At 41.8% G+C, this 13,900-nt stretch overlaps 1 protein-coding gene across 3 annotated transcripts; it reads right to left on the bottom strand.

Moving 5' to 3' along the window:
* Positions 1 to 1,722: 1,722 nt before the first annotated feature.
* Positions 1,723 to 10,261, bottom strand: SPRY1 (sprouty RTK signaling antagonist 1). Of its 3 annotated transcripts, XM_067036636.1 has the most exons (4): positions 10,023 to 10,261; positions 9,050 to 9,306; positions 8,402 to 8,858; positions 2,079 to 5,549 (listed from the first exon to the last, which is right to left on the bottom strand). In XM_067036636.1, the coding sequence occupies exon 4, from the start codon at positions 5,492 to 5,494 to the stop codon at positions 4,535 to 4,537; it is 960 nt and encodes a 319-aa protein (XP_066892737.1). In that variant the 5' UTR covers positions 5,495 to 5,549; positions 8,402 to 8,858; positions 9,050 to 9,306; positions 10,023 to 10,261; the 3' UTR covers positions 2,079 to 4,534. The 3 variants fall into 3 exon arrangements, with proteins under 3 accessions (XP_058922764.1, XP_066892737.1, XP_058922763.1); XM_059066780.2 differs by having other exon boundaries at positions 8,402 to 9,306; XM_059066781.2 differs by lacking the exons at positions 8,402 to 8,858; positions 9,050 to 9,306; positions 10,023 to 10,261 and adding an exon at positions 7,355 to 8,264 and having other exon boundaries at positions 1,723 to 5,549.
* Between the last annotated feature and the right edge of the window lie 3,639 nt (positions 10,262 to 13,900).

Here is a 13,900-nt window from a genome sequence, read left to right as displayed (position 1 = left end):
CCTGAAACGACCAGAATAACAGTTAAGAAGTGCCATCACACAAGTTCTTAAATCTAGATGCCAAGTTACTATTATCTTTTACAAACTGATCGAATCCGTTTGTTCCATTATTACCATATGCACCTGGCCAGGGGAAGCACACATGCTATTTTCAGATAAAGCTGTTAACTTTAATAATAACATATGAAAAATAATCACGGCAATGAAGTCATTTGCGACTTATTCCTGATAGCTAAGTGCAAATAATATATGCAAAAAAAATTCCATTTCCTAAATTATGGTCAAATTGATTAATTATGAAGGAAACACCTGATAAAAAGAATGAAATGGTAAAGGCTAATGTGTAACATAAAGGTACCAGGGCTTGCTGGCAAGAAATGAAGAAAATCCTGTATCTGAAGAGTCCTGGTTCTATACTAGCTATCATGAACATTTCTCAAGCCAGGCCTTTGTTTCTACATTCTCAAAATGAAGACATCAAACTAAAACAGCAATTCCAAAATTGCCTGAATCACCCAAGAAGCTTTTTGAAATTAAGAATGTCAAGCTCCTCTCCTGGAGATTCTTCTGGTAGAGTAGGTCTGAGCTATGACACAGACTTCTGACTTTTAACTTTTTAACTAGTGATATATTTACTTCCATATATGGTTGAGAAACAAAGTATATTCTGATAGCTATTTCTAGCTCTAGAATTCTTCTGCATATGGAATAATGCACATAGTAGGGATTCAATAAATGTAGCAAAATGGCTTGGTAATAGTCCAACAGAATATCAGAATCAATAACTTTGTCAACTAAGTACATGGCTGTCTTATCTAATAAGTGAAAAAATGGAAAAAAACAGTCCTCCAATTGTCAATTGTCCAAAAGGGGGATTTAAAGTTTTGTTTTCAAGATGTGTTAAAAAATGATGCCAAACTTTCTCTTGATATATATATATATATATATATATATATATATATATATATATATATGTTTAAAAATGGGATTGTACTTTTTTGCTAAAGAGCTATACACAAAAACTGCCATGAAATACATTACTCAACAAAAAGAGGAAAGATTTAGGAAAAGGAGACAATTTCAAAAATTAAATCAATCTTCTGGAAATGAACCCTCTGAGTTTGATTCCAATATTAACTTTAGGGTAAAAACATTAGTTTTGGACTCCCTTCCTTTCACTTTAAAAACCACTGTTTTTAATTTTTATTTTTTTGGTCATAACTGGAATGTTCACTCTATGGTTTGGATTTTGAAAACCATAGAATTATAACAGACTATCATTTAAGGATTCACCTTAGGCCTTCACAAAAAGAAGCGTATCTGTTTTTTCACATTCCATTTTTCCGAGTGACATTTTATAAACTGTTGATGGGCAACTACTCAATTACAGCAATCCTGCATTGGTTTTATTCACAATTAAATTATCTAAATAAAACTTCTTGGAATGAAAAGAACAGAACTCAGAAAATATGCTGGAAAGGAACTATTTAACAAAAATATTCATTCTGTCAAGCCGTAGTAGCTGAGGAAGAGGGACGATATTGTGGAATAGAAAAGGAAAGGTTAACCTATGTATTTGGAATTTTTCACTGGGCAGTATCAAATAAATGGCAGTGGAATTTGTAAGAAATTTCAGCCTTCCTGATGCTTTCAAAGCCTTAGCACTTTAAAATGATCATCAGTATTCAAAAGCATAGGACTCATAAGCAGTCATGAAGACACACCCTAATATTTTTTCCTTCTAGGTTTTAAACCATCACAAAGGAGGCGGTTTTGAATCAAAGTGTTTATGCTTTGCACCTGACAAGCATGTTAGAAGTCTGAACCTCTAACCTAGTGCTACTTCCAAAGACAGGCCTGAGACTACCGGCTTAATATTGTAATTTTAATGTATTCCCCGTATAGCCTGAAGTTAAAACTCCACAGCATACCTCATTTCTCATAAAAGTTATAAATTTCTTTCAATCAAAGCTACAGCTTCTTAGTCCGGTTAGTATAGCTACAGACAGCTCTTAGACCAATTCCTAATTATACGAAGGGTCTAAATAACAGAAAAAAGTTACACAGTATTTTGAGGGAGTCTGTTTATACACTTCATTAAGGAGCCAAACTTCAATGAAATATTCAATATTAAGGAATCAGTGAGATCATCACATAACTTGAGTACAAGAGGAAATAAATTCACATTTTGAAATACTGTAGATTATGAAATGGCCTCCAAAACACAAATATTCATTAAAAAAAAAAAAAAGTTCCTGCTTTCAGAGCACAGAGAAAATACTTGATTATACCAAACGTCACAATGCCAACTAATAGGTTAGTGGCTTGATGGAAAAGCATTAAAACAAGTTTCTATCACTCATGTCTTGTCAGATTAAACCAAAATCAAAGCCTATTTACAAAGAGTAAGTTCTCCAAAACTAGTAGCCAAATCATGTAAAGAAACAACCAAAACAAAAAAGCTGGGTAAGAGTTTTGACAGCCTAAATCCTGGGCTCATATTATGTCAACATCTTCTTCTCAAATGCAGATTATTCAGCTTTGACATATCACTTAGGCATAGGGAGGAGTTCGTGAAACTGAGTCTGAGTCACATGAACAAAATTTTATCAGACCCAAAGATTCTAACCATGTCGTGACTTCAGCAGACTAAAAACTAAAAATATTTACTTTCTTTATATAAAGTTTCAGGGCCCTCAGATTTCTTATTCCATAAAACATGACAGAATGTTATTTGATCAGGTCACATTAGAGACTTACGAAAGGAACTGAAAAGGTAAGGACTGGATTTAAAACATCTCTTTGATAATGTTAACTATTCCCTTGGTGTACTCTTAACTTTTAGAATGTTTTATTAAAGTGACAGTGCCAGAGACTCCTAGCATGCCTACAGAACTAAGTCCTTTAAGTTTTGCGGATGAAAACTAATTTCTGACTAATCCAAGAGAGTTAAGATAAACATTTTTTAAAACTTACAAATACATCCCATTGCAAGAAAGTATGACATACACAAAACCCCTTGCTTACAAAATAGCCAAAAGAGGCAGGAACTGTTAACACTAATTACAAAAAAATTTTTTTCACTCTGTAAAGTGATTTACTCAGGCATTTGTTGAAACACAATTTGGATTACAAAATCTTGATTAATGCATTTTCCAGGAAACATCTAGTTCAAAATTTGAGCTCACTTGCATCAAGATTTGGCATGTTAAGGGAAAGAAAGAAAATGGGTATACGCATGAAGAACGAGTGGAAGCAAATGACAGAAATCACCACAACAATACAGGCTAATAAATGAAGAAATCAAGAGACAGGTTCATTAATTAATATATTTTCTGCATTATAGTTAACATATGTACTTTCTTCGTGTCACCTTATTTTTCCGTTATGTATTGATATTTTGTTATATTCAGACATGAGTACATTTCAACAGTTTTTGCAATAAATATCATAAAATAATAGATTCGCATAATAAATATTCTTTACAATAAAAAAGTTTAACAGACTTTTGTCTTAAAAATAGTCAGAATTCAACTTTGTGATTTATACATAAAATATACAAAAAGCACCACAATTTGTGGTTAAGGCAATGAAAACAGAAAAGATTAGAACTACTCAGCTGTTAACTAACCAAAGGGTCCAAAAACCATTAAGGAGCCAAGATCACTTTAGACAGCATAGTTCTGTGACATGTATAGATGGATCAGCTATAAATATCAACTTCAGTCATCCAAGTGCCCTCAGTGACAAGAGTAATTTGGTGAAAAGCGTGGGGGTACGGAAGGAAGGGAGCCGAGTCCTTCACAAATATGAAAGCTTTGAACAAGGATGAGCAAGATACAACTAATATATCTCCAATGTGAAGATTTACATTGTAAAGCGAATCTAAAATTACACGGGAAAAAAAACCCCCAAAACAAAACTGGCATCTCTAGAATAAGATAATGCCAAAACTGAGGGGAGACAATGTTGAGGGGCAAGAAGGAGAGGGCAGTGGTCAAAGGAGAATTTTAATGTTATAACAGAAACGTATCCCCCTTGCTACTTAGGGGTCCAATGCTACGAAGAGAGCCCTAATTGGAGACAGATTTAATACACAGCTTATTTAAGCAATTAAATGGTTGCCTCTTTAAAAAACCAATTTCCCTGCTCCCAGAGTACCCAATCAAAAACAGCTCTACATCACTGTAGTCTGGGTGTGTGCAGGGGTATGTTCGTGTACAACTTTGGAAAGTTGCTTGCAGAACAAAAAGCCTACACAAAAGCCCACTGGCTCTCAATATCCTCGCGAGTGGATGGCAGAGGCTCTTGTCCTAAGAGGGAGCCAGGTGCAGCTTCACAGTCCACTGTTACTGAAGATCGTCCATTAGAGAAGAGTAAGATCCATGAGTCAAACCTTGGGAAGAGGGGGAGAGAACGTGGGAAACAGGGAAACACTGCAAAGAAAATAAAACCAGTATCTAACAGGATCTTTCCATAACAGCCACAGCTTGAAAGCTAAAAAGTTCAGGAGGTCCAACCCCACCTCCCAAAATCATGATGGTTTACCCTGACCCCGGGAGGGGCAGCTCTCCAGCTTACAATAGACCGTGTTGGAGTTCTTACATCTGCACCCTGGGCGATGGATCCAGTCATAACACCCCCTGCACAGCTTCAGGCATCCCTTAGCAGGCGGGTAACAGAGTAAGCAAGGTAGAAGCAGAGACATGGCTCCTATACACAGGTACCGAGAGCAGCAGTGCGACTGTGAACAGGAACAAGGATTGTCCGAGTAAGAGTCCCCTTCATCGTCGTTGGAGCAGTGGTAGAAGATGCCCTTGACCAAGCACATGCAGGTCCCGTATTCCACCATGCTCTCCGCGGAGCAAAGGCACTGCCGGTTACAGGCCAGACAGGATGGCAGGGTCCTGGGCGCTGTGCATTCTCCGCACTTGCACTTGCCACACTGTTCACAAATGAACTTGTGCTGTGTCAGCTCCTCTTTCAAGGAACCCTTTAAGTCATCCACAATCAGTTGCTTGGGCTGGGTCCGGATTGCCCTTTCAGACCTGTGACCAGAGACTGGTCTGGTCAGTGGTGACCTTCCTAACAGCCCCTGCTCAGAAGAGGCACTGCTGTTGCTCCCAGAACTGGCTGCACTCCCGGTGCTGGTTGACCTGCTCAATATGGGGCCTCTGGTATTATTCGAGAGTCCTGCGGGTCCCAGGTGGCTGGTAGGTCTATGCTCATAGTTACTATTCACATTAACTGGTATGATCTCATGAGTCCTTTCATGCTTTTCTTGTCTTGGTGCTGTTCGAAGAGCAGGTCTTTTCACCACTGATGGCCCTTCTGTGTATTCATTGCTGCCTCTGATGGCCTTGATCTGGTCTAAGGACAAAATAGCAGCAGGCTGAATCTCTCTCTCATAGTCTAATCTCTGACGGTTATCCAAAGCAGGCTGCTGAATCACAACTAATGAACTGCCACCGCCATGTTGATTTGGGGGATCCATGTGTAGTGATCTTGAACTCTGGCAATCAGTGGAAACCTGGCATGCATCTGAAATCCTAAAAGGAAATCAAAGATGAAAAAAACAGAGAAAAAAATAAATGACGAGAAGCATTTGAGGGAGGAGGGAGGCGAGAAATCCTGTCAAGTCACAAATTGCCTAAACCACCTGGTAATGATCTCCCTCATCAGTGGATTACAGTGATGTTGGGGTCCTGGCCAGAGTCCAATTCTAAGAGAGGCTGAGGACCACATCATAGAAGAAGAATGTAAGCAAGAGACCCCATGCCATAAGAATTAGAAGTTTTTCCAAGTTTTGAAAAGCAAAATCAAGAAGTAATGTCTTCCTGTTTGTGAATCTAGCCAACAATTAAAATGGAGTATGCCCTCGTGGGGACTATTGAGTATAAGCACTAATATACAACTCTCATCTAAAGAGGGCTCAGTATCAGTTCATGGGTGTTTTCCACAAAGGAAAATAGCCACTCTTTAAAAACATTAAGAATGGCTTTGGCGCTGTTGCCTTCTGTTATTTGTTTGCTGTTACAAGCATTAGATTAATGGAGGGGAAATTAATCAAGGTATACGTCACGCATTTAAATTTTTTTAAAAATCAAAGAGATTCCAAACTAAAATGGAATCTCAAAATAAGAGGTCATTTTTCAGGAGAAACCAGAATTTTAAAGCTAGCTCATTATTAATGTACAAGATGCAAATGTAGACAAATACAGCAGTTCTTGGTGTTTTATAGCCTTTAAAGCACACACACAAAACTTAATGTATGGTTCTGTGAACGTTAAAGAGTATTCACATTTGAAATCACGAAAGGATTTTTTTTTTTTTTAAGTTTAAATAAGGGCTCACTCACCTAACGAGACAACTTTCACACGCAAGTTAAGTGTTAGGCCTTTAGAAGTACGGGGAAATCCTGGCCGTTTTAATTATCTGTATTTCCTCTAATTTAAAAATCTGTATTTACATGACAGATCTTGATTTTCAGAGGCACTGCCAACTCTGAATCCATGTGCTTCTTGCAATAAAGTACAGTAATATCCTGATAAAAGCATTTGTTTCCACACCAATAGTAAATAGTTTCTAATTTATAATGTCTTCTTCATAAAACAGACATAAAAACGTTTCTGTTTTCAGTCAATGGTAGACTAGAACATTTTTCACACAAATTCCTCCCAAAGCCTACAGATTTGATCCAATTCAAGAATGAAAAGAAAAAAAATGCCCATTCCCCACTACTACCTTGAGCCCAAACACATCAGCTTAAGGAATAAAGCGGAAAGAAGTCCATTTCATCTCTTAACTTCACTCAATGTCCCCGGGACTAAGTCTTAACATGTTAACTTCTTGGCGTTTCCCTCCCTCATTCTCCCAACTCAGATCCTCGAGTTCCTACTTTCTTCTACCTTCTCTGTACAGAAGAAACACATTCGCAACCTGCTGGGTTTAGTCCTGGAATCCTTAAAGGCTGTTCAAAAGATTCCATCGTTACTCTGCACAATATCATTCCTCCTCGCAAAGCACTTTTTAACCCAATGCTTTTAAAGCAAAGAGTACCTACTAAAGGTAGTAAGGCGGATTCCACAGGAAAGGAAAAACGGTGGATTTGAAGAGGGCAGATAAAACACCAGGCACTTGAATCTGAGTTTTAAACGCTAGCTGTGGCAAAGTTCACGCCGGCCGGTGGCGGAGACCACCGGATCAAAGAAAAGAGCGAAGAGACTCGGCCGACCTCAGATCTGAAGCAAAGCCCCTCTTCCAGCAGTGACAGTCCTCGATCCAGCCCCAAACACGCTCACACGCTCTCGGCGGGCTGTCTTCCCCAAGAAACCCCCGAATCAAAGTCGAATACCTTTCCGGACAATCCCATCACATCCTAAGGATCACCGTGGATTTCCAAAACCTTTTGGCGTATATGCCACCAAGGAGGCTCACAACTCGGGGAGAGCCTTCCGAGCGAACGCGGGCGCCAAAAAGCAAGCCCACGTCAGGGAGGGTTATAAATAAATAGCTGTCTACACGTTAAAGGAGAAGCCGGATTCCTAAAGAGCCGGGGCGCAGCGAGCCAAGGGCAGGGGCTGCAGAGCGGCGTCGCCACATCGCCGGCTACCGCGGTGGAGCTGCGCCCTCTGCAATCCGCGCGGAGACAAGCGGGGAATAAAGAGTTGACGGCGAGGAAGGAAAAGGAAAAAGTTATGAATGAAAACAAGTTTGCTCGCTCGCTCGCTCTCTCGCCCGCTCTCGCTCTCTCTCTCGGGCAGGAGGAGGGGAGGAGACTGAGATTACCATTACCTCAGGAGGGCGGACTTCCCCACTTTTAAAGTGGCAGTGCCCTCTCCCCTCCCCTCGCCGCTCCACCGCTCTCACTACGAGAATACGGTGGCAGCTCGCTCGGGCGCACGCAGACTCGGGCCAGGGCGTCCCCAGCGAATTGGGGCTTTGCTCAGGCACACGCGGGCGCAAACACGCCGTTCCCGGCCCCAGTCCCAGGGAGCCTCCGACCCAGAAAACTCGCCGAACAGCTCCGCAGCTCCCCCCGCCCCGTTGACCACCCCCAAAAGCCTTCCTGAAAGCGTCTTTCCCCCGGGGGGAGGGCGGTTCCTCCGATAGGACACCCCGGGTCATGGCGCCACCGCTGCAGGCGACTAAGGACGCGGGGCCCCGCTCGCCAGCCCGTGCGGAGGCGGGAGGTCGCCCGCCCGGTTCCGGAGCTCTGAGCGCCCCGGCGGGAGGGCCGCGCCGCGGGAGAGGCGTCTCCCCCCTCTCCCTCCTCTGCCCGCCCTCCCCTCGCGCGGCCCCGGCCCCCGCGCTGCTCCTCCGGGCCCGCACCTGCCGCCCGGCCCGCCCCGCCCGCGCGCCTCCCGCCCCCGCGGCCGGAGAGCGGCCGCCCCACACTCACCTAGGCCGAAGCGGGGGCGGGGGGCCAAGCCGTGCAACCCGGCCCGGGTCCCGGTGCGGGCGGCTGCGTGCACGCCCCGCATCAACCGCGGCGAGGAGAACGGGGAGGCATGGCCCGAGCTGCGGCCGGTCGGCCCGCGGCCTCCACCGCCCCCGCCGGGCAGGAGCGCTCCCCGCGGCCCCCTTCCGGCTGCGGGGGACAGTCCTCCGGAGACTCCGCGCGGCCGGGCGCAGACTCCTCACAGCTCGCGTGCGCCGCTCAGCTCAGTAACATCCACCTCCGGGGCTCTTCTCCTGCAGCCCCCTCCGAGAGCCAGAAAACAATTCCCTTCGGGAGGGCTCTCCGGGACTCTCCGGAAAGCGAGCGAGGGAGCGGCGGGGATAAGGGTGCGTGCTCGGACCAGAGTTCTTCTCGGGTTCCAGTCGCTCCTCGCGGGAAAGGCGGGAGTGGCGGCCTCCTGACGCGTGAAAATCCACGTCACGGACGTTCGAGGCTCCGCGGCGCCCGGGACGGGGCTCGAACCGGCGTCCGCGGGCGGGTCACGAAGCCGCGCAGGCAAGCGGGAGCACACGCCTGCGAGGCCGAGCCGCCGCTCTCCGCGGGTTGGGGGTGGGGGGTGGGAATTTGATTTTTTTTTTTTTTTTTTACCGGCTTTTTGAGGGGTGGTGGTAAAGGCAGCGAGGTTTGGGGGTTCTCCGGGGAGGAGGCGGGGCGCACGCCCCCCCTGCGCAGATCCAGGCACTTTCCCGATCCCGCACGCCGGGCAAGTGGGGGCAAGGCGTCCCCGGGAACTCCGGTGCTGGCAGTCAGCGTCTCCCGGGAACTCCGGTGCTGGCAGTCAGCGTCTCCCGGGCAGCGCTCACTCTCAGTCCTCCAACCCTCCTCTTCCACGGCCGAAATGCCTGCTACAGACGATTAGAGAGAAAAACACGTTAATTTCCCTTTCTTTCCAGGCACTTGGCCGCGCAGCGCGCTCCGCCGCCCGGGAGGAGAGCGGAGCGGAGCGGGCCGTTCGCCAGCTCGCCAGCCGCCCGCACCCGCTGCCATGTGCTGGCTGTTGCTGCTCCCAGTGATTGACAGGCGGGCGCACAGTCGGCGTGTCAGCAGCGAACCAAAGTAACATGCAGTCTTGCACGTTTTTGCCGAAGTGCTTTTGCCCCTTGGAATGCCTAGGAGTTCAAACAACGTTCAAGCGACGCCTCTGCGCATTGGAAATCAATACACAGAGACGGGAAATTCAGGTTTTAGACAATTGCTTCTCGGGATTCGGTCGCCAACTATGCCTAAACAAACACGCATTTGGTCCACACACCCGAGTGCCAGCCCCTCTTCGGCATAAACCACCCAGTTTTTCACACATCCGACCATTTCAGACTTTAACCTTGTTAAGTAGTTCGCTTACGGGGGGGGGGGGGAACCCTGTTTTTTCTTTTGGTGGTAGCATTTACTTTAAGAGCATTAGTTTTAGTAGTGGGAATGCTACTGGTAATTTGAAATGCAACCAGTAATCTTAGATCTAAAGCGAGTTCAAAGAAATAACCAGTTCCTTGCAAAAGCCAACATTTCTCACCTGATCTTTCCTAAAATGTCTGCGGAAGGAAAGGAAAGAAACAGTTCTTACCTAACGCAAAGATTGGAAATTGCTTTTCAGGCACATTTACAGCGACTGTAGCTGCTCCTTATCCAGGGCAGGGAGTCCTGTCTGCAGCTATCACTCTGCAAACCACTGAGTGCCTTACAGAGCAATCCCACTCCGGCTCCGCAGAATTTCAGCTCGTCGCCTGCACCTCCACCTCCACTCCAGGACACGCCTCCAGTGATATCATATGTCAATCATACGGGCTGCCTGAAAACCTGGAGCAGGATTTCCCCAACAGTCGTTTCCTCTTTCGTTTATGAGTACTCACTTGGAAATGTTGCCCTGTACACTCCTGTGAAAAACATCCTCTAAAAATGTGGATTGCCCCTAAAAATTCTGCAAATGCTGTTTGTCGTGAAAGAATACCTTTAAATTTAGTCAGCAGTCTTTCGTCATCAATCTCAGTAAGAGGATTGGTGGACTCTATCCTTAAAGTTGAATTAGAAAACAATTTTGAAGAATAAAAGAAGATTAAAAAATTGTATATCAAGCCATCCCTTCTGATCAGTGAGATAATGTATATTGATAGAAAAAAGATGATAATGTAACATTAGTTTCTATTTAAAGCAGAGTTCAGAATATGTGAAACCTCAAAGTTCAAAAGGTGGCACTCACTGCAAATATATGTAACAATATGTCATTAAGGCCCAATCTCCTGCTGTAGATTTTATAATAATTGCTCTATCTTGATTTGTGATATGATTTCCCCAAAATCAAATTTTAAAAGTCCCAAACTCCTTCAATTTTGTAATATATTTATAATTTTGAAAAAAAATTTTATTTTAAAAAATCAGGCAAATGGCAATCCATTAAAATAGAAATAATTTTCTAAGAAGTTGTATAATTCTTAAGCATAAATGATGTGTCACACACACAAAAAAAGCATTTTAATCAGTAGGAAACTTGCTTTTTGTTTCCTTACAAACTATTGGATTTTAGACATTTATTATCAAAATCGTGTACTTCATGCTGCAGTGACCGTAACAGTATGTGAAATTTGAGTTTCCACAGAGACTTTTAAAAGATACCTAAAACCCAAAAACGTATAGTAAGTGGAAAGGTAATATTTTCTCCAGGTACTACATATCAGAAGTAGTACTACATATCAGAAGCTTAAAGTCTTTGACAAAATAAAGCAAACAGAGCAAAACTCCAGGAAAAAAAAAAATCATATATAAATCTGAGTATGGACATTTTTGGTTCAAAGTAACTTTTTAATCTCCTTTAATAGCAAGTGAGTCTTTTGAAACTGTTTTTTTTCTATTCTAGACTTTCAAACGTTTGAGCACTTTAAAAAATTAAAGTTGTATTTGGAATGACCTCTCAGGACCCTAGGGCACTGCTCAGACCATGAGCAAGAAGAAGAAAGCATCACTAGAAAATAACATAGAACAAAAATTAAACCAAGAAGCTACCTATTCATTCAATAATATAAATTGTAATAAAACAGTCTGTTTCAAAGGATAAAATCAACATTATTGTACATATTTTCTATTTTTTCATGTATCTCATTATATTTGGGGATGTAATGAACTTTAACCAGTGGATAATTTTCTTGCCCAATTTGAATGGGTTTGGAATAGTCAACTCAGAAATAGAATATTCCATCAGAGTATCTTACGTGGGTCTTCAAAATTGTCTTCTCCGCTATCACCACGATTTGAGGACGAGAGGTCAGTTCACCAATATGATAAAACCAGGAGAGGGAGCACTGAACATTTTACTTCCATAAATCCTACAACAATATACTTGAAAGATTTCTATTGCAAATAAGCTTCAAACTATTTCAACCATGGGTGCATTATTAAACTACAATTTGCGTGAGATTAAGTATTTTTAAATTACAATAATAAATAAAATCCATGAAATTTTATCTATAACACCATCATCATGGGTCATGTTCTACTTAGAAATCAAACAAACAAACAAAAAAAGAAATCAAACAGTATGCTGCAGGAAGTTGACCAATGACCCTTTACATCATCTAGCACTAAAATGCATCAATGTTTTTCTCTAAATAGTACATTACAAATAAATATAGGTATAGCCCAGCCACCCTGGATCTAGAAGACATTTAATAAAACCTGCCCCTTCTTCTGATTGCCTACAACTCTAAGACTTGGTAGAAATTCTAAAATTTTAGCTTAAAATAGACATTGTTCTTTATTTAGAAAGTTTAATTACAGTGTACCTTGGCTAGAAATGGATAGCTAGAGCATGAAATTTTCCCAAAAAGGAAAAACAATGTAAATATCCATGAGAAAATCTTACAATAATTTTCAGTTTACTATATTAAGATCTAAAAAAATAAGGTGGAATGGAAAGTGAACCCTGACATTCTTCATTTTCATGTGAAAACAAGATTAGCCATTTCTTCTACTGATTTGACTTTTGAGAAAATAATAAAGTAAAATGAAATAAAAAGGTCTGGTAACTCCTGGCAACTGCTCGTAATTTAAAAAACAAGAAAAAAGTGTAGTACTGAGGCTTAACTTACTCATTTACCTACTTTATTTGCCAAACTAGCAGAACCACAGTGTGTTCCAAGCTCTTGAAAAATAATACCTCATTAATCCTCCCAATGTTTCTGTGAAGTAACCATAATAAATATAATCTTTTATCTTGTTGAGAAACAAGAACAGAAATTGGTGAGTTACCCTATACGTATCTAATAAAGTAATGAAGAACCAAGAATGGAAACTAAGTCCTTACTTTCCTTTTAGGGCAATAGTCACTATATTACTATACTTCCCAAGAAAAGCTGGCAAGGATAAGCCATTTTATTTTCAGTTTCCTTTTGTAAACAATCTTTGTAGTTGACAGAAATAGACCAACCTATCCTGTAGATTTTCCATAAACATTCTTTTCATTTTCATAAGTGTAATTCTCATCTTTCTGCCCTATTTGAAATATTAATGTTCTGTGTTGGTTTCAAATCCTGGAAGTGGGCAAATCAAACAATACGTGGAATAAGTTATACTGAATGATTTGTAGAGTTTCTGTCAGCTCTATAATTCTACAACTAACCATTTGTGTTCTTTGTCACAAACGATTCTGGTTTTCTACAAGTTGTAAAAAAAGAAAGACATGCACATGGAAGGGCTCTGAATTCGTGCCCTGCATTCCTTCAGTGTTATATTCCTTTACAGAGAATCAAAGCAACAAGAGTTCAGACAAACTGCATCACTACTAAGTATCAAAGATTTTGCTAATTAGATCCACATGGTAAGGTCGTCTAAGGAAACAACTTTGCCCTAGTACAAAACAGTCTTCATTTCTTATCTACCTAGTTGAAGAATAAATCCTGTCTTCTTTCCTCTTCCATATTATGAAGTGTTCCCTTCTAAGCCTTGACTTGCTCTTCATTTCCGCAAGAAAACAGCATTGGCCATCTCTTCTGCTGATCTGATTTCTGAACCTAGGAGTGGGATGGTCCTTATAATGATCACCTGGTATTGCTTTGATTCTGGTCAGCAAAAGTTAGTAATCTCTCATTTCCACAACTATGTACTGCTAACTTTATCTTCAGAGACAAGTGCATAAGAACCTAGGTTAATTTAAACCTTTAACTGCCCTCATAGATAAAACAGGAAGAAAACAAAATCATGTTTTCATTAAAACAAAAACAACTTAAAACATCTCCTGGGGCTTGTCTGCTTTAATCTTTATTTCCTATTGAAATAACCTATGCCAAAGGCTATAGTTTATCCTTTGGGAAAATAAAAGTAGAATATGTATTTGATGAAATGACTCTAGGCATGCCTTCTATAAGAATGCTTAATATTGAAAAAAGAAAACACAAAAACTTCCAAGAGGTTTTTTTTTTTCCGAAAAAAAGAATTTATACCTGGGGTTTCTTT

This window comes from Kogia breviceps, chromosome 6, assembly GCF_026419965.1.
Source record: "Kogia breviceps isolate mKogBre1 chromosome 6, mKogBre1 haplotype 1, whole genome shotgun sequence".
Lineage (NCBI taxonomy): Eukaryota > Metazoa > Chordata > Mammalia > Artiodactyla > Physeteridae > Kogia > Kogia breviceps.
The sequence above is the reverse complement of the archived record's forward strand: the minus strand, read 5'-3'. Positions and strand labels throughout refer to the sequence as shown.